Source organism: Cydia strobilella, chromosome 21 (assembly GCF_947568885.1).
Source record: "Cydia strobilella chromosome 21, ilCydStro3.1, whole genome shotgun sequence".
NCBI classification, from domain to species: Eukaryota; Metazoa; Arthropoda; class Insecta; order Lepidoptera; family Tortricidae; genus Cydia; species Cydia strobilella.
In genome coordinates, this window is record NC_086061.1 from 8,068,273 (window position 1) to 8,086,696 (window position 18,424).

At 36.7% G+C, this 18,424-nt stretch overlaps 3 protein-coding genes across 3 annotated transcripts; 2 read left to right on the top strand and 1 right to left on the bottom strand.

Annotated features, from left to right (window-relative positions):
• The first annotated feature begins 18 nt into the window (after positions 1-18).
• LOC134751122 (cytochrome c oxidase subunit 5B, mitochondrial-like) lies at positions 19-6,644 on the top strand. The gene is made up of 4 exons (XM_063686480.1): positions 19-178; positions 2,067-2,240; positions 5,369-5,412; positions 6,426-6,644. Exons 1-4 carry the CDS (start codon positions 91-93, stop codon positions 6,486-6,488), a joined length of 369 nt encoding a protein of 122 aa, XP_063542550.1. The 5' UTR covers positions 19-90; the 3' UTR covers positions 6,489-6,644.
• A 3,463-nt stretch (positions 6,645-10,107) lies between these two features.
• On the bottom strand, positions 10,108-17,858 carry LOC134750872 (coiled-coil domain-containing protein 102A). The gene is made up of 3 exons (XM_063686111.1): positions 17,645-17,858; positions 14,431-15,321; positions 10,108-14,062 (listed from the first exon to the last, which is right to left on the bottom strand). Exons 2-3 carry the CDS (start codon positions 15,301-15,303, stop codon positions 13,769-13,771), a joined length of 1,167 nt encoding a protein of 388 aa, XP_063542181.1. The 5' UTR covers positions 15,304-15,321; positions 17,645-17,858; the 3' UTR covers positions 10,108-13,768.
• LOC134751264 (MAP kinase-activated protein kinase 2) lies at positions 16,630-18,220 on the top strand. Its single transcript, XM_063686647.1, has 2 exons — positions 16,630-16,877; positions 18,121-18,220. Exons 1-2 carry the CDS (start codon positions 16,630-16,632, stop codon positions 18,218-18,220), a joined length of 348 nt encoding a protein of 115 aa, XP_063542717.1.
• Positions 18,221-18,424: the final 204 nt, after the last annotated feature.

An 18,424-nucleotide genomic window follows, 5' to 3' on the forward strand; every position in this document is an offset into this window, starting at 1 on the left:
TAATAACCGGTTTTTGACAGCGCTATCAATCACGTAAAAAAATTTTCTTCCACTTGCCATCGTGCGAAGCGGTCTAGTGGAAATAGTAAAATGGCTTCTTTGTGTAGACAAATTATTCGCGGAAATGCACTTAAAGGTGTTCTCTTGAACTCCGCCCGTCGAGGATATGCCGACAAAAGTAAGTACATTCTAAATGTTCAGTATAAGCCCCAACCTCACTTGTCAAAATTGAGTTACGTAATGTCAAAATCACCCTAAAAATATGACAAATCCCCATGGAAAGTAATATTTTCGAAATATCCAAATGAGCCATATAAATCTTTTATTGATAAAGAACTCGTATTATGTACAGAGCTGTTCCAACGTTCTACGAAATGTCAATCTATCACGTTGTATTGATTTTCCTGTAATTTATTTTTTCATAAAAAATAATGTATTTTTAAAACCATTCAAAATAAAGTTTATTTGTTTCGTTGTGCACATGTGTGTAATTTTAAATTAAATCAGTTTTGTGAGATACATGTTACATGTCTTATCTCTGTATTTATCTATGCAGGTCCTTAAAATGGCAAATCCCTGACTAGCAAATCAAACCTGAACCGATAGCACATAATCCGTTGTCAGTATTTATGTGTACTTTATGTACAATTATCCTTAACTATATGTAAATTGAAAAAAGTATGTTTGCTACATTTACAAGCTACTTTCTCACATATACAAGGTTAGGTTATGTTACATTTTATAGTTTTGGCCTACAAACTTTATTACCAGAAACATTTCTCTTTTATATAATGATAAATAAAGCGGTATATTAATACACAATAAATACATGTTACCAATATATTATAAGAACAAACAATTTCCAATACATTTAGTTATCAAAGTATAATTATTTAAACTTTTACTTTAAGTGGTTTTTTTCATGTATTTATGTATCATGTTGCACTAATTAGATGCTGTTGGTACGTACCTTAGTTTTTCACTAGTAAACAAATTACCAAGCATTCCCATTTGATATTTAAAAAAAATAAAGCTTTACACAAAAAAAAATTGTTTTGACATTGATGACCTTCAAACATGACCTGTGTAATCAAAATAGAGTTGAGCCGTTTCGGTAACATTCCCCATTTTGTATGGGGAAATTTCTCACTCGGTAACATTCCCCATACGAAATGGGCAATGTTACTGGGAATGGCACTACTCTAAATCAAAATCAAACATATGACATATGGTTTTATTTAAACCAAACATAAGAAACATACAGTATGTGTTTGTTTTAAAGAAAAATCTAACCTTGTATAGGTGAGAAAGAAGTTTATATAGTCATAGTCATTATATTTAGTCAAGAAAACAATACAGGTATGTATTGTGTTTGAAATACATGCTTTGTTCCGGCATTTTGCCACGGCTCATGGGAGCCTGGGGTCCGCTTGGCAACTAATCCCAGGAGTTGATGTGGGCACTAGTTTTTACAAAATTTTATAAAAGCAGCTTCTCAATAAAAATATTTACAATTTCCTCTGAAACAGCAAGTGATCCATAATGATTTTTAGTTTAGTAGGCTGTCTGTATCTGTTATAAAGGCTTATGGCTTGATGACCAGCGGAATGCACAGCAACCTCGAGTCTAGGACAAAACTTAAATTTCATATTCTTGGTCCGCATAAGTATGTGTTCATATTGCTCTTCAAAAGACTTGTTCTTAAGAAGTTTTGTGAGCAACACCAAGACATACAAACTGGGTACTGTGAGAAAATGTCTACACGAAACCCATGGAGGTCTGCGAAACATAATATGCACTGCTCCCTTAAAGCCTTAGAGCCCTGTTAATATTATACTGGTAGCTATTTCCCCAGAGTTGAATGATATATCTTAGCTTAGATTCTATCAAAGCGTAAGTAGACTGTCTTGAGCTGATTGATTCCCATGACCCCATGATAAGTAGCAAACATACTTTTTTTTAATTTACATATAGTTAAGGATAATTGTACATAAAGTACACATATTTCTTTTCTAAGTGGTATAGGTCCATTTATGAATTTCCATATGAATTTATTTCTCATGCAGTGATGGCGGATCCCCTGGAGCACGCCACCGGTCTGGAGAAGAAGGAGCTCCTCGCCATCCAGTCCGGAGACGATGATCCATTCAACATGAAGGTCCTCAAGAAGGCTGCCGGCACCAAGGCTAACCCCACCCTGGTGCCCTCATGCTTTGACGCCCGGATTGTTGGATGTATATGTAAGTAATTGAACACACCTATATAATATGGGTAAAACATAGCTCCATGCAGAGTGTGCATGGAAGCAGAGGAAACAACAAAACATATACTCTTGGACTGTAAACAGGTAGAAGTATACAGGAGCAGGCCATAGACACCTCTAGGTGTGTTTCCCTAGTGGGAAACCATGCAAACTAATGGAGGCAGGTAGCAACCTAAATGGTATTGTGGCACAAAATAAGTTATAGTATTATACAGAATGGCCACGCACCGCCCCGCCCCGACTCGAATAACCTCGCCCCGCGACAGCAGATTGACGGCCGTTTGCCGGCCGCTCAGTACTGTTTTTAAGCAACTTACTCACACAATAACGCATGCCGCGTGTACAGACGTGCCATTCACACATGAAACGGAAGTGATTTTTGATGTAGAGATGGGTAGCTCAGGGGATATAGATATAAAGGATATATATCTTTCTCTTTTCATGAATCACTCTTCTTGTCTTTACGAATCCGAATATATCAGTATATCCCAATATATCCGTACACTCGCACCGTCGCACTTCGCTTATCTTATCTATCTATTCACTTTACTAAAGTGAATAGATAGATAAGATAAGCGATGTCTATTGTCTCTTTGTCTCGGCCGCGCGTCGACGCCGTCGGTCAACCGAAGTACAATGCTATGATGTGATGAGTCAAATTGAGTTCTATTGCTTAAAGTTTTAAAGCTTAAAGTTGTTTGTTTGTAGCATGAATTTTTTCGTTGTTATTATACACTAGCTGCGTTTTGTTCCTACAAAGTTAGAATTGAACTATGCATATGCAAACTAATTTAGGTCATATTTTGATAAGTTTAAGGATTTACACCAAACGTATTTGCGATTTCCAAAATTTTGCAAATCGTTCGCTTTGCTTTGACCTCGTTCGTTTCGACGGGACTTGAGTGTATTCCTTTAGGTATTTAATAAAATGTAAACAAACCGCAATAAGGTATTTTATTACGCAAAAATATTAAAATTCAATAACGTCAATACATTCATTTTTAAATGCAAGGTCAAGGTTATAAATAGCGCAATTTACGACGCGCAGATTTGTCAAACCTAAAGTAATAGCATGAGCATGACAATACGAACCAAAGCAAGCGCCTTCGTGAATGAATCAATCTATATCCAATATCCATCATGATACAATCATCCAAGACATCCAATATACAAAATGAAAGAAACAATCTCGCCACGGTATAATAACTACTCTAGTGTCCTCTCTCTCACTCATAACATGACGTAAAGTGAGCAAGTGCCGATAGTATCGATAGTAACTGTATCGGCCCGATACAGTTGCGAGCGGGAGCAGTGACGCATACGGATATAAAGATATAAAAGAGTGATATATATCCCAGTGAGAGAAAGATATATATCACTCTTTTCTTTTTACTGACACATTTCGCCCATCTCTATTTTGATGTATAGCGTGTCCGCCCTGAGATTGTAGTTCGGGCGATTTTCCGTAACTTGACGACTGGCGCCTATTTTGCGTGACAGGGGGGGGGGGGGTTGGCTAGTCTTTTCAGTTGCAGAAGCAGTTTTCAAGTTCCTGAGTTAAGTGTGGAGTTCCTTTTCGACGCTGTGTCAAACACAAAAGCTGTCACTCGGACGCACGTCACCGAAATGTCAAAACTTTAAACACACTTTATGCACATGCACGTAGGTCTATGTTGCTCTGTGGTCTTTGACTGATTAATCCGTCTTTGGCGTTGGACCTTAGACTTCAGTTTTTTTAGTATCCTGTAAGGATTATTTGTCCTAGACAAATAATTTCCCCAGAACACCAGAATGACAAGGAAACAGAAAACAGAGTGTGTATTGCATGGAAAAAATACTGGTCATGGAAAGAGATTATGAAAAATCCAGATATCCCACTAAAATGCAAAAGTAAACTGTTTAACTCTTGCATCCTCCCTAGCATGACCTATGGTTGCCAAACATGGGCCTTAACGCAAAAGAATAGGAAATCCTTAGAAGTGTGCCAACAGAACATAGAGAGAAGTATTCTCAACATAAAAAGGAAAGGCAAAATAAGACTAAGCACCATAAGAAAAAACACAAAACTATACATCCATTAGTTTCCTATTCCTATGTAACAAGTAACCTTAAATGGAAATGGACTGGGCACATGCTGAGAGAACCAGGACAGAAATGGTCAAAAATTGTTACAACTTGGTACCCCAAAGATGGGAAAAGAAAAAGAGGCAGACCGTACCGCAGATGGGAAGATGACATAAGATCGCTGGACCAACATGGACAAGAAGAGCAAACAACAGAGAGGAATGGAAGGTCTTAGGGGAGGCCTAAGCCGGGAGGCAAGTCGACCGATGTCAATAAAAATACCAAATAACATATACGACAAAGAATTTTATTATTATTATGTTTAAATTAAGTTAATTATGTTTTTTCCTAAAACTTGACAAGAAATGTAAAAAAATAATAATATGATGTCAAAATAAATGGCTATTTTATTTTATTTAAGGATTATTATTAGTCCTAGGTATCCTTGTATATAGGTAGAGTTAAACCAAGGAAAGTTTGTAGAGATTTTGACAGCACACGCAGTGCCAGTGTTATATATACGACATAATTTCATAGAAGTTTGACGTTTATAATAACACGTGCACTGCGTGTGTGTTTTTTAATTACCTGGTTCGGTTCTTAAGGAAAACTTTGCATTACATTGCATTCCTTATACCATCCATCGTCAAATCTTAAACTTTATTGCAATTTATAGTACCTTCATTGCGCAATGCACAATTTGTGTCTGAGAATTACTTCTTTTATTTATCGTATGGTTCCTTCAATACGGCGACATGGACACAAAAAGCTTTTAAGGATACTTTTCATTTTTTTTATTATAGGTCTGGTCTAATCTCAAAAAATCGAAAATTTTGTGATATGGCTGTATTGCAGGCATCATATTTTCTTAAATCCTCTAATTCTCCAATTGAGGGGGGATTTAAATCTTCTCGGGGCAGAGGTATAGGGTTAGAGCCAGCGTAGCTTTATTTGACGTTCATAAGCGCATTGTAATATGCCTAATTAAATAATAAACTTTCTTTATCTTAAGATACTTATTGTTATTTTATGTTGTTTCAGGCGAAGAACACTCCACAGCTATCAGCTGGCTTTGGATACATAAGGTAAATACTATCCACCAAAAAAAGTGGTACTTATACTGGCGTTGTATATGTACGGTCACAGACAAATTGTTGATCCATCTGAGGTTCAAACTTATTTGGTTGTCAATACTAACGGTATGAAATGTCCAATGTAAAATAAACCCTAAATGGTTTAACAATTAAAGTCCATGACTGTACTAGATCCCGAATTAGATACATTTTTCTTTAGCCCTTTCTTACCAACGCGTAAAGTGGTTAAACGAGATGTATCATGAAGCTTCGCGAAAGTTAACTTCCGCTCCGCTGGTGGGTTAACTCGGTTGCTGCAACCATATAGAGCGTTACTGTCATAGTAAATTTTGTAACCCCAGTAAATTCACTGCCATCTGTCGACACACTTTAAAACTAAAAATAAATATTTATAAAAATACGATAAAATGTATTTAAATATGGATAAATGATTTTTTTATTTGCATTAATAATTTTTATATGATTTAGACCCATGTTCTTTCACTGGTATGCGTTAAAATTATAAATAACAAACGAAACAGTCAACGCCCTCTATACGAGTGTAGGCCAAAACTAGTGGCGCCATCTGATCGAGAATCAAATTTTTGTGATTTTCGAGGCACGTTTTTTCCTTAGACTGTATCCATCTATTACGGAGTTATATCTATCTTTGCTGCAACCAAACAAACATATAAAAAAAAACTAAATGAGAATTTATCAGATAGGAAGCTACGAGAAGAAATGTTAACGTGCCTCTCTGAGGCAGATAACGAAATTTCTTTTCTCTGCTTTCGCAGTGGTCCCTCTATGGTATCAATCAAGTTCTTGGTAATGTTGCTAACTTATGGCGTTATTTTTAAACGCGCTTGGAGCCTCAATTAGCTATTAATCATTTCTGTGTTTCTGTCAGGTGTTATGTAGGTATTTCTAAGAATAAGGCTTGTAAAGTTTTATGAGTAGGGAGGTTAATGTCCATACTTTGAATTATTTTGTATTTTTAGCTCGTTTTTTTATTCAATTTTCAGGGCCAGCCCCGCCGCTGCGAGTGCGGACACTGGTACAAACTTATCGAGAAGACGCCCCTTTAAACGCAATTTTAGTTTTACGTAGCTACACTGCAATAATCGCGCATCTCTACGCCGAGCATTTTTGTTATCATGGTTCCTGGTGTTGCCATACGCAAAAATAAGAGATGCAATAGATGTCAATAAATCAGAAATAAACATTAAATAATTATAAGCATACTTCGCGTTTTATTGTGGACTGCCTTGAGTTGATGTGTACACAAATGTAATTTGGGTTTAGATTAGTGGTTAAATAAACGTTTAACTGTTATGATATCTTGTCATTTAATTTGTTGAACTATTTTACTTATGTAGGCATTTTATTTTGTTCCTGCGCCTCTACGTTGTAGGCTTGTAGGTTATTGTTATTAGGTTCTTCCAACAACCTCGTCTGCGTTGAATAATGATGATGAATAAATTATTGATAAAAACTACCCAACGCCCATTCCTTTCCCGGGCCTCCAACGATCTCCATACCAAATTCTATTTCAATCTGTTCAGCGTATCGTGAAGAGGTAACAGATACACAAAACTTTCGACACATCTCAAAACTTTTTTGTAGTAGAAGAATTGCGTTGCAAGCGTTGCGCAAATAAGAAAAAGTTCAAAAGCTTAAAACTATACCTACTGCAAACACTTGAGTGACAATTGCACAAATGCAAGTGCCACTTAAGTGTTTAAATTTAATTATAAATGATTATAATTTAAAATGAGTATACTTAGTTATTTAATAGTACATTGTGCAACGTGGGGGGGTAAGTGAAATATTGTGTCTACACTTCGTCAGTCGCGACACATCCGACATCTAGTGTCGAGTAGCAGTACTGAGAGTTCTGCACTTGACGCTAGATGTCGACTACGAAGTAAAGCGCGTTTTAGTAAGAAAACTGATGTATGGAGTTACCACTTTCTTTGCTTATATTTCTCTAGGCTTATACGGAGTTACATAGGTCTTTGGTATGATTATCAACAATTTACAGTATTTCATAAATAAATGAAACAATGATATTTAAGCATGTGATTTTTTGAAAAGGTTGCTAGTGGCATCTGCAGTTGAGTAGTAGAACGACTATAGTTAATCTACTTCCCGCTAGAGAACTCTAGTAGTCTCATTGAGATAAAATTCTATGATATTTTAAGGCAATAAAAGAAATAATTCTCTTAATAAAAATCACATCTTAATACCTCCGTTAATAGTTGCAATTACGTAACCGTATTTGTTACATCCCATTCAACTGTATCAGGAAACTGCTTATTTTTTTATTACTTGTTACGGTCCTTTTCCTATGCTATATCAGTACTATTAGTTATTCTGTGACTATATGCAATTCACTACAAATTTCAATTCTATTTATTTAAAAAAATGGACGACTGGCGATCCCAACACGACCCGAAAGCCGCGGTTAGAACTTTAGAAGATTGCTAGTGACATCTGTGACCAGTAAGTTAAACTACTTTACCTAAGTTAAGCTATTCGTCGCTAGATGTCTCTAGCTGACTTTACTGCATGTAATAAAAAATATTTGTTTAAATTTATCAACTGTCAATAGAATTGAATATTATAACTGTCAAATATGGCTAAGTTTGCAGTAAAGGGTTTAAGATCTTGATTTTACCTTTTTCATTTTAATGGGTTCCAAAAAGTTGCGTTTCAGAGGATGCTAACGACATCTATGGTCGACTTATCAACCTACTTTAGTTATTCTATTCGCCACTGGATGGCTCTAGGTGTTACAATAAAAATTGAGTAGCTTAACTTCAAACTCGAGTATATCCATCTGTCAGATTATGCAATCTTGGTATTAACAAAAGGTAATAGGGTAGATATTTGCTGAGAGGGTCCAAGTAGATTAACTATAGTCGTTCCACTACTCAACTGCAGATGCCGCTAGCAACCTTCTTAAAAATCACATCCTTTTGATATCATTGTTTCATTTATTTATGAAATACTGTAAATTGTTGATAATCATACCAAAGACCTATGTAACTCCGTATAAGCAAAGATAGATATAACTCCGTATAAGTTACTCTATGGTATAAGCATAAATAAATATAAGTAAAGAAAGAGTGGTAACTCCATACATCAGTTTTCTTCACGAATGTTTTCTTCCCAAAACGCGCTTAACTTCGTAGTCGACATCTAGCGTCAAGTAGCGGAACTCTCACTACTCGACACTACACGTCGGATGTGTCGCCGTCGCGACACTCGCGACTGACAGTGGAGTGGTTCCAAAAAGTCATAAAAAGTCGAGGATGCTAACGACATCTATGGTCGACTTATCAACCTACTTAAGTTATTCTATTCGCCACTGGAGGGCTCTAGGTGTTACAATAAAAATTGAGTCGCTTAACTTCAAACTCGAGTAAATCCATCTGTCAGATTATGCAATTTTGGTATTAAGAAAAGGTAATAGGGTAGATATTTGCTGAGAGGGTCCAATGGATTTGAACTTAAGCGATTTATTTTGCAAGTGCTGTTAATTACGAGTAGCATTAGGTACTAAATGTAGCGTTTTTGAGCAGGCGCGGCTTCCTCTAAGGAGCGCTTGTGCAGTGCACTCCCATAAATAATCATAATGAAATTATAGTGCCTAATTAATATATTACTCTTTAAGATCTATCGTACAAAAGTAAAATACCAATTAAATAATTACCTTTATTCATTATAAGTTTATAGACGGCCTATACTACTCGGCCTACTCCTATAATTTCATAGGAATCATAGGTAACGCGCGAAGCGGAGCGCTTTGGATTGCGCTCCTATGAAAAAGATTTAGTACATAAAATCAATAGGAAATTCAATGAGAGCGAAAGAGAAGTTTCGCTACAGTTCCGCACGTGAAACAGAAGATTTTCTATGAAGAAAGAGGTAAAATTGGAGCGGCGCTCCGTAGCCCGTTTGACCTTGCGCCCTCTCGTCGAATGCGCGCGCATTGTACGCGCCATATTGTCACTTGTTTGTAAACAGACCTTAGTTAGTAGTCAATTTTAAAGTACGCGCGTGAATGGAATTTTGGCATTTTTTTATTATAAATAATTAACCAAGAGTTTAAGCAGTAAGTGCACATAATTTGTTTGTTGTGAGGTATTTAAAATGAATGAATTTAACGGGAGAATGTGAAAAAAGTTTACAAAATCGACTCGAGTTCAATATAAAAGGAAAACCTTGAACTTTCGTAACAATGTTCGTCAAAAACAAAAACTTATATGTCATTAAATAAGATCAATATGCAAAAACACCGTAGTTGTGTTATGTCGCTGTGATAAAAGTAACTAGGTGTTTTAGTTTATCGTGTTACCTACCTAAGTACATATGTCTTGTTTGGAGCGGGCGCGGGCGGGCCGGGCGACGGCTGTGCGGTGAGTTTGCTTGGACCGAAACCGATGTGTTAACAATTTAGCACATATTTCCATAAAATTTTAAAACAACATTCACAACCTAGAATCCATTTGTAAAATGAACTGCAGTTAGCGTCTATCGGTGGTCAAGATATTCGTAATAGCGAAATTCTATAAGAGAGTTCAATGACCGTATTTTGTGTCGGTTAATTGAATGTGTAGTTTTTTACTGTGATAGTGAACACCCATAATATAGAATCACCAGCCGCCGCTGTTTTTGAGATGGACGAAAAAAAAACAATAATTCACATTAGCTAAATATTATTTATTTATGTATAGGACACTTATTCATTTGAACTTCATTATTTTAGGCGTAATAAATATAAATTAATACATTTGACGGAAAATATAGTCAACAAAAGGCAAGAAGTAATAATTTACAACATAAATATTTTGGTATTAGGCCTTAGGTTCACTAAAATAAGTTATTGCTAGAAAAGTTTTTTATAGTTAAGCGGCAACATACATTTTAAAGTGTTTTTGTGTCAGTTCATACAAAAAGGGACTTGGAAACATTGTAATACAGTATCGCAAATCTATTAAGTAAACGACCGTCTTGCTATGGTACCTTTTTGTACAAAATGTCACAACATATTTAGTAAGTTTCTTCTATTCTTCGCTTAAATTTTAAATCTAAGTGTACTTTCACGATGTGAAATTAAAACATACTTTGTAGAGTAGAAACTATTTTTAAGATGCACAACAAAGTATTTGCACTACAGATCATAATTGTACGTAAGATCGGTTGGATTCGGGTTCAGATCCGGATAATACTATATTAGTTGGATCCTGATCTACTAACCACCCTTCTGATGCCGAACATACAATTGACAGAGCTATGTGCATTTTACGATTTGTACAACTACAATATAATTTTAAAGTTAGTATTTAACGTAATACACAGAAAATGTACTGAACTTAGTCGATTCACATAGTTATTTACGTATATTTTGTTAATTTGTTTTGATAACCTAATCCCAGTATTTTATTCACAAATCTTTTACCATATCGCTCAGACTTTGGTGTACCAGATTAGTAGTTGATCTGAAATAATAATAGGTGTTTTCATCTGTGTCAGATGTTTCACGCAGCATCCTGGTGAAGACTCTTTAGCCAAAAGCCAACCCAGAGGGGAAACTATAGGCCTTATAAGGACTAGTCCAGGGGGCCGATTTTTAAATTTCAAAATCTGTGGAAAACAGCGAATTGATATTATTGAAATACGAGCAATAGAAATTGGGAATCTAGTGGTATTGACCACTCGTTTTTAATAATATTAGTAGAATTTAAATGTATTGTAGTAGAGATAGTATTGAAGGGAGCCACATGAAATCGAGCGCTCGAAATAAAAAAATCGGCCCCCTCTTTCTTCACGGAAAAGCGATTGGTAAATATCAAATCATCTGCAGCCGATTGTATATTTAAAATGTATACTAAACTGGTACACCGAAAGTTGTGTCATTTGAATTATGTCCTTACCCAAGTAACATAATCGTTGCTAACTGTACTAGACTATCACAATTCTCAACAATCACTAACATATACGGGACCTATTTCTACTTAGGCGTTTATTTTGACAGTTAAATTTTATACAGTGTGTCTCAAAATAGTAACTAAACTTATGGATGGTATAGAAAGGATCGCAATCTCTTATGGCAGAATTGTTGCAAAAGTGACCGCGTTAAGCTTTAAATAATAGTTCCTAATCTCTCCGGTGGCGCTAGTTAGACTGGGACATGAATATAACATGAACCATATAAGGCAACAAATAACCCGACCAAATTACGTAGGTTGTTTTTGGTAGTATTTCGGTGTATGGTGGCGCCGCCTAATTACTGTTTTTTGATGGACACTTTTCATACATAGAGATTTGGCTCCTTTATACAGTCTCCATGACTAAACTGGAGCAGCATTAAGGCCTGTGCACATCGGACGCGTGTGCGTAGACGAGCAAGTGCACGAACATCCTTATGAGAGACGGCACACCGCTTGCGTGAGGTGTGTGTGCACGGTTCCAACATTTTAGTGCACGTGCATGTCTACGCGCACGCAGTTGGTGTGCTCTGGCCTTTACGCTTAACTCAACCTTTTTTTTATCCCATGTCACTATTTTTGAGACACTGTATTTATGTTATTATTATTTATTATAGACAAGCACAAAATTAGTTATACATACTATTCATCAATATAGGAATCGAACCAAGAGGGCACGTCAAAACGTCTTGTATACATATATAAAATAAACTGTCAGTGACATTTTGAATTCAGAATTAAGAAGAAAGTATTTTTCACATAGCTTGGGTATGGTGACAGCTGTTATTTCCATACCATTTATAATACAAAAAAAATATGCATTGAGATGACAGTTGTCACTGTACCTGTATTTGAGAAATACTATAATCAGAATACTTTTCTACATTTTTACATTGCGAAACATTTAATTTTGTATCTGTTAGATGAAATCCGTTTATTTTAATTTCGATCTTTTTCCAGTAAGGACATGTTAAATATTATTAAAATATGGCAATATTACATTCACACTAACAGTTCACACTTCACTCATTCGCCTTAACTCCCTTAAAATTATTAACCAACTATTTGGCACTCATTCCATCCAATATATATATATCGGAGCGGCCGAGATGGTCAAAAATATCTGAACACGCACTCTAACGCTTTAACAATAGAGGCGTGTACAGATATCTGTGAGCACCTTGGTCACTCCGATATATCTGATGGCGATTGTACTAAGTGCCATTTCGGCAAATACTTGAGTATTTGTGACTTGTATAAATGCATTGGAGTGCTATTGTACATGTGAGAGCACGCCATCAGTTGCCCGTTTCTCAAAAGCTTGTAACTTGTAATACAATCGGATGTCACTTTTTGACAGCTTTAGTTAGAAAGGGACTTCCACTTGTATTACAAGTTACCAGCTTTTGAGAAACGGGCCCCTGATTCAACGCACCCGCCGGTTGTAATGTCTGGGGTTATATGAAAGTTGTCACATTTCGTATCCGTAATGCATAGTAGGACCGAAATATCGTCTTACTTAGTGTTACGTTGCATACCTATTGCATTAATTTGGCGTGTATAAACCTTGAACGACTACTAGTATTTAGTTGCCTTTGCGTAAAATGTAAAACAAATAAGAGAGAGAACCAAATAAAGAGAGTGAGAAACAAATAAGAGAGTCCAAGATAATTCTGCAGCGATTTTGATAGCACAGACTGTTCAAGTGTTATTTTAAACGTCAAGCTTCTATGAAACTTTGACACTTAATAACAAATGACACTTGCACAGTCTGTGCTGTCCAAATCGCTGCAGAGTTAGATTGGTCTGACTATTTTTAATCTAGATGATTCATTGCTTTAATTCGTAAAACAATCGTAGCCAAAGAATACAATACTCACATCGTAGCCCAAATAAGACGTATCGTGTCGATGTAGGTTCAAATCCAACTGAATCGATTTTTTATTAATGAGGGCTATCTTTTTTTGCTCACCAGTTGGCGCCTCTGTTGATGATGGTCCAAAAGACTAAAGAACAGCTGTCAGTCATTGAAGTGACATTTGACATTTCGAACTATGGAAAAGACCACCATCTACACTAGCGCCCCTAGCGGCTCATACGCCCTCATTGTTCTCGACGTTTTCTTATTAACAAAAACAGAACGTAGTATATATTCCATTATAAAACAATTTCCTTTCTAATATTGCTCAGTTATTGCGAAAACAACAATCTACAACCAATTACAGTAGTTTCTGACACTCGAAATAAATATTAAAACCTCAACAGTCAACCTTCATACCCCACAAAAAAAGTCAATAATAATTTCCTGTCACATTTGACTTTTCGTTTCTAACTGTAAAACATCATCAGGTCTCAAAAAAGGTAAATTTATTTTAATTCTCACTTTTCTCTAGTATGGCAAGTTCATCATCAGTTTTTTGAAAATTTGCTTCAGAAGAATCATTGCTTGAATGCGAGTGACTGCTGTGTTTCTTGTCATCATAGATATTTGGGTCTAACCTGGAGTATTCGTTGAATTTGAAGTCTCTTGGTTTTTCATGGGACCGGGGGCTTCCGCTTGCTTTTCTGTGGTAGTCGGAGTCCAGTCTGTAGTCAAAGGTAGTGCCATAGGCACTGCCGTCAGAGATCCTGTTTAGTTTGTGTATCTGCTCTCTTAGTTCAACGACCTGGAAAAGTGTTTTTATTTTAATCACATTGTGACAGTACAGCTGGCTTATACAACCCAATCATACTGTGTTTCTGCCAATTTTGCACTTAAACTGCAGATCAGTCCGACCATTTAGGGCAAAAATGAACTATCATTACTAACGTATAGAACCAGCACAGAGAACTAGTATTATGCGCCATGAATTGATGATATTTTAATCATATCAGTTAGCTGTCATTCACTTAAGCGTCTCGCTCGCACTAATACATTCAACACATCATTAATTCCATTGTCATTTAAAATCAATCCCCTAGGGAAAAGGAAAGCGAACGAAGCCGCGGGCACAATTGATTCGTAGATTTTTATGCATTAAAGTAAATCACAAACCTGACTATAAAGTTTCTTATTCTCCCTTAGTATCGCAATGTTTTCCGTCTCCATCAACTCCCTCTTACTCCACTGTATCGTGTTCTCCGATTTCAGCTTCTCAATCTCCATTTTTAGCTCTGCTATTTTCTCTTCTAGAGTCTGCTTGGCCGCTACCTCATCTTGTAACTCATTTTGAAGCCGTTCCACTTCACTGTGACTAGAATCTGTTGATCCTAACGTCCTATCATTATGTGTTTCCTGCATCTTCATATTATTTATCTCTGCGGTCAATGTTTCTACTTTAGCTAGAAGAAACGCTTTCTGATCCTTCTCCGTCTGTAAGCTTTTACAAGTCTCATCTAACCTCAATCTCATTTCGCTTAGTTTACTAGCCAAAACATTATCTACATTTGAGAATTTGTGTGAGTCTAATGATGCTCTCTGTCGAGATTCATTCGGAGAGACATAGCCTTTCCTTCTTAATTCGACTCCGTCTTCAGTAGTCAGTTCTCCAGAGACTATTCTGCTTTCACCAATAGTTAGTAACTTTTCGTTGTCTTTGATAACATCAGTTAACTGTTGGCCTAGATTAGTTTTTTCCGCTTTGAGCATAGAGAGTTCTTTGTTTAAAGCGTCTACTTTGATCTTCAGTTGTTTCGCTTCATCTCTAGCCTTATTTCTTTCGTTGCGGACTTTGCTCCATTTATCTCTCCAGTTGGCAGTGCAGTCTGACCACCAGCGCATAGTTTTTTCCATCTGCGTGGCCCGGGCTCTGGCCTCGTCGAGCTCCCTCTGTATAAGGGCCTCCTTGGCCTCCCAGTCGGTAGTGGAGTACCGCAGGTCCGGCTCCCGGCTGCGGCGGTGGCTGCCCCCGTGTGAACTTTGCGCCATTTTTCATTTGTTACTGATCTGCAAAAGTTAAAGGTGGCATTAAATTTTGGATGTCAGTTACAATGTACCTGAAGTTTGTGGCAAGAGCTGTGAAGAATTTTAGGGGGAGCAAGTTTGCACTCAGTCCGAAAAGTTACATTATTACAAGATACAAGCTTTTAGTTAACTTAAGGTAAGAACTATTATATAATCTGTGACTTGAGTTCAAACTTCACATACTTACTTACGTTGGGTGACAATACAATATTAGGGTACCTACCATCATCACAGATTATATAATAGTTCTTACGAATACGATACGATAGTGCCATCGTGCTGATCGGATGATGGAGGTGGCCATAGAAACTGTGATGAAACAACGCAACCTAATTGCGCTTGGGTTTGTTAGAACTGTCTGGATGAGTACCTATTAGTTGCTTCTTGAAAGGAAAGTACAGTCAGCGATAAATGCTAGTATCAAAAACACGGCTAACACATTGAAAGACTTTCCCTTTTGAACTGCAAGCCCATTCATACCCTTACCTTTGACTAACCCTTACCGAAAAGCTAACCAAAAATAAGGCTAGCTCTTAATAAGGGTTACCCTTATCTTTAAGCGCTTTTTATAAAGGTTTCCCTTTGCGTGAAAGAGACAGGATTAGTATATATCTACGGTAGTGTATGAAAAGGAAAGAAAATACGTGCCTAGTCAAAGAACGCCGCCGTCGCCGCCGACGATCGCTCGGATTCGAAGTAATGTGTGCTTTATGAACAAGGTAGACGACTTAAATTAGCACGCTTATATGCGAAAAGGGAAGCCCTTTATAAGGCTAACCCTTATAAGCAATATGCAAGGTGTTGGTGAGCGGATGATAAGGGTTTTGTAAGGGTATTTGGGCTACCGATTACTCAAATGTGGTAGCTTTATATAAGGGGTTTTAAAACCAAAACAAAGGGTTTCGTCTGGCAAAGGGTATGGTGAGTTAAGCCTTATGCAATACCCTTATAAAACCCCGATAAGGGATAGCGGGCCGGTCCCTGCTTGAAAGTGACAAGTTTTTACCGTACCTTAGGGTAGTTAAAGTTTACTATACTAAACCTTGTTCTTATGTCCTAGATACTAAAATTTTCTAAGATACTTAAAACCTGCACTGGTTTGGCAAAATAAGTAAAAAACTTACTAGCCAATTTAAGACTTAAACTTTTTTTTGCATATTTTGTTATTGGAATGTAGTTAGTTCAAATTGGGCTCCATGTCTTATCTGTTACATGTTGCTCAGCGTAATTTTGTTATTCTTATTCTTAGAAAACAATGTTTAAGTCACAATATGTTTTTAGCACAGCATGATGAGGACACCGCAGACTCCGTGCCCCCCATTCCCATGCCCGCCGCCGCCGCAGCCGCCGTGCCCGGCCGTGTGCCCCCCACCCCCTCCCCCACCAGCTTGTCGGGTTAAGCCCATCATGCGCGGGTTACACTGGGCACAGACAACATCTAGGCTGACTGAAGCGCTGCTTCTCAGCACTGTAGTGGGAGCGACTGTGTACTTAACGTATGTTCGGCCGAAAATGGAGCGTTATAGGGAGTTTTATGCGTGAGTTTTACTTATTTAACCTATTAAAGAGCAATAAGTCAAAAAACTATTAAATTAAAAATTAAAAAAATCCCCTCCGCTCAAAAATGCCTTGCATCATTTTGGAAATGTCCTGATACTCTTTAAACTGCTGGGTCGATTTTTATCAAACATAGCAAAAAACCACAGCAAGGAAACTCGTTTTCATGAAGAACAACCGTAAAGAAATCAATCAATCCGTATAAGATCTACGATGCCGCAGACAGACAGACATTAGCGTCAAACTTACAACACGGGGGGATAAAAAATATCTCGAATATCCTATAGTAGGTCGACAAATAAGGTTTCAGGTTAAGTACTTTCCGTCCAAGGCATCTCAGAATTTAAATTAAAAAATAGTGTAGTAAAAACATCTTTAAATAATAATAGCCCATGTAGATCACAACTGTCTCCCTGTTAAGGTTCATGAGATACTCGAACTGGCTGTCAGATGAACAGACAAAAATGTGCTACTAGTTCAGTGTCATTTAGGATTTAGGGCACTAGATGGCATTACAACACTTACTGTACATTCAATTCAAATGTAACTTTTACAAGAAAAAGAACTGTCAGGTCAACATCAACTGTTTCAGTTATGACAGGTTCTCCTTTCTCTTTTGTTATTTTTAACAAACGCTACTATTCTACAATAAACAGCGAGACAATTTGGGCAATTTCTAAAGTAGAGTAACGGAACATAAATCGATTGATTCCAAAATTAAGCTATAAAATAAATAAAATATAAATACCTGCACAGCGTAAAACAAGCACCGTTAACGTTTTTTCATTGTATTATCACTTAAACACTCCAATAGTAGATAACACTATTTATTTTTGCAATTAAATGTCTAAAATAGGCCTTTTCATACAATCAACCATTTCTATACTTTTAAGGACCGTACGCATTGGTCGCATTGGTCAAATACGGCATTTTTTTTATGGAGGTATTTTATAATAGGAGCTATTAAATTTTTATTGAAGGACTTGTAAGGCCCTTACGTTTGACCAATGAATAAAACACTATGTTAAAATTTAAAATAGAAAATTAGACAAAATCTGATAAAATGCAAATAGAAATAAATATAGTGTAGTGAGAATAGCCTTTATCATGACGCAGTGACGCATACGTTTCGATCTACGCAGCGCACGTCGTTATTAGTCAACGTCAACGTGGATAATAATACAAAATATAATTTATAATATTAATATAACTATTTTGTTTCAGACTTTCAGAATTTGAAGATTGGGCCGATGAAATGGGAAAAATGGGTCTGTTTCAAGCTGTTCCTAAAGAAGGCTTCCCAAAGAAAGACAAAAAGAAATAGTTGTATTTCTTTGTCAATACTAATATTATATAAATTGTGTTTGTACATGGCTTTAATCATTTATTACATAGAGGCCTACCGAGAAAATTACTACCGAGGTTTCATTCTGGCTCTCTTCACCTCACTATAGTTTCTTTTGTTCGTCTATTTGCCGCTAAATGCGCTAAGAGGATATAACCAAACGGAGCCGCCACGTGTGTAATT

Excerpts from the sequence above, each read along its gene's own strand:
- LOC134750872 (XM_063686111.1), bottom strand. The coding sequence starts at position 15,303 with ATGGCGCAAAGTTCACACGGGGGCAGCCACCGCCGCAGCCGGGAGCCG. Across the intron at positions 14,063-14,430 it reads ATAAGAAACTTTATAGTCAG|GTCGTTGAACTAAGAGAGCA; the intron begins GTTTGTGATTTA and ends ACACTTTTCCAG.
- LOC134751122 (XM_063686480.1), top strand. The coding sequence starts at position 91 with ATGGCTTCTTTGTGTAGACAAATTATTCGCGGAAATGCACTTAAAGGT. Across the intron at positions 179-2,066 it reads TCGAGGATATGCCGACAAAA|TGATGGCGGATCCCCTGGAG; the intron begins GTAAGTACATTC and ends TTTCTCATGCAG. Across the intron at positions 2,241-5,368 it reads CCGGATTGTTGGATGTATAT|GCGAAGAACACTCCACAGCT; the intron begins GTAAGTAATTGA and ends ATGTTGTTTCAG.
- LOC134751264 (XM_063686647.1), top strand. The coding sequence starts at position 16,630 with ATGAGGACACCGCAGACTCCGTGCCCCCCATTCCCATGCCCGCCGCCG. Across the intron at positions 16,878-18,120 it reads CGTTATAGGGAGTTTTATGC|ACTTTCAGAATTTGAAGATT; the intron begins GTGAGTTTTACT and ends ATTTTGTTTCAG.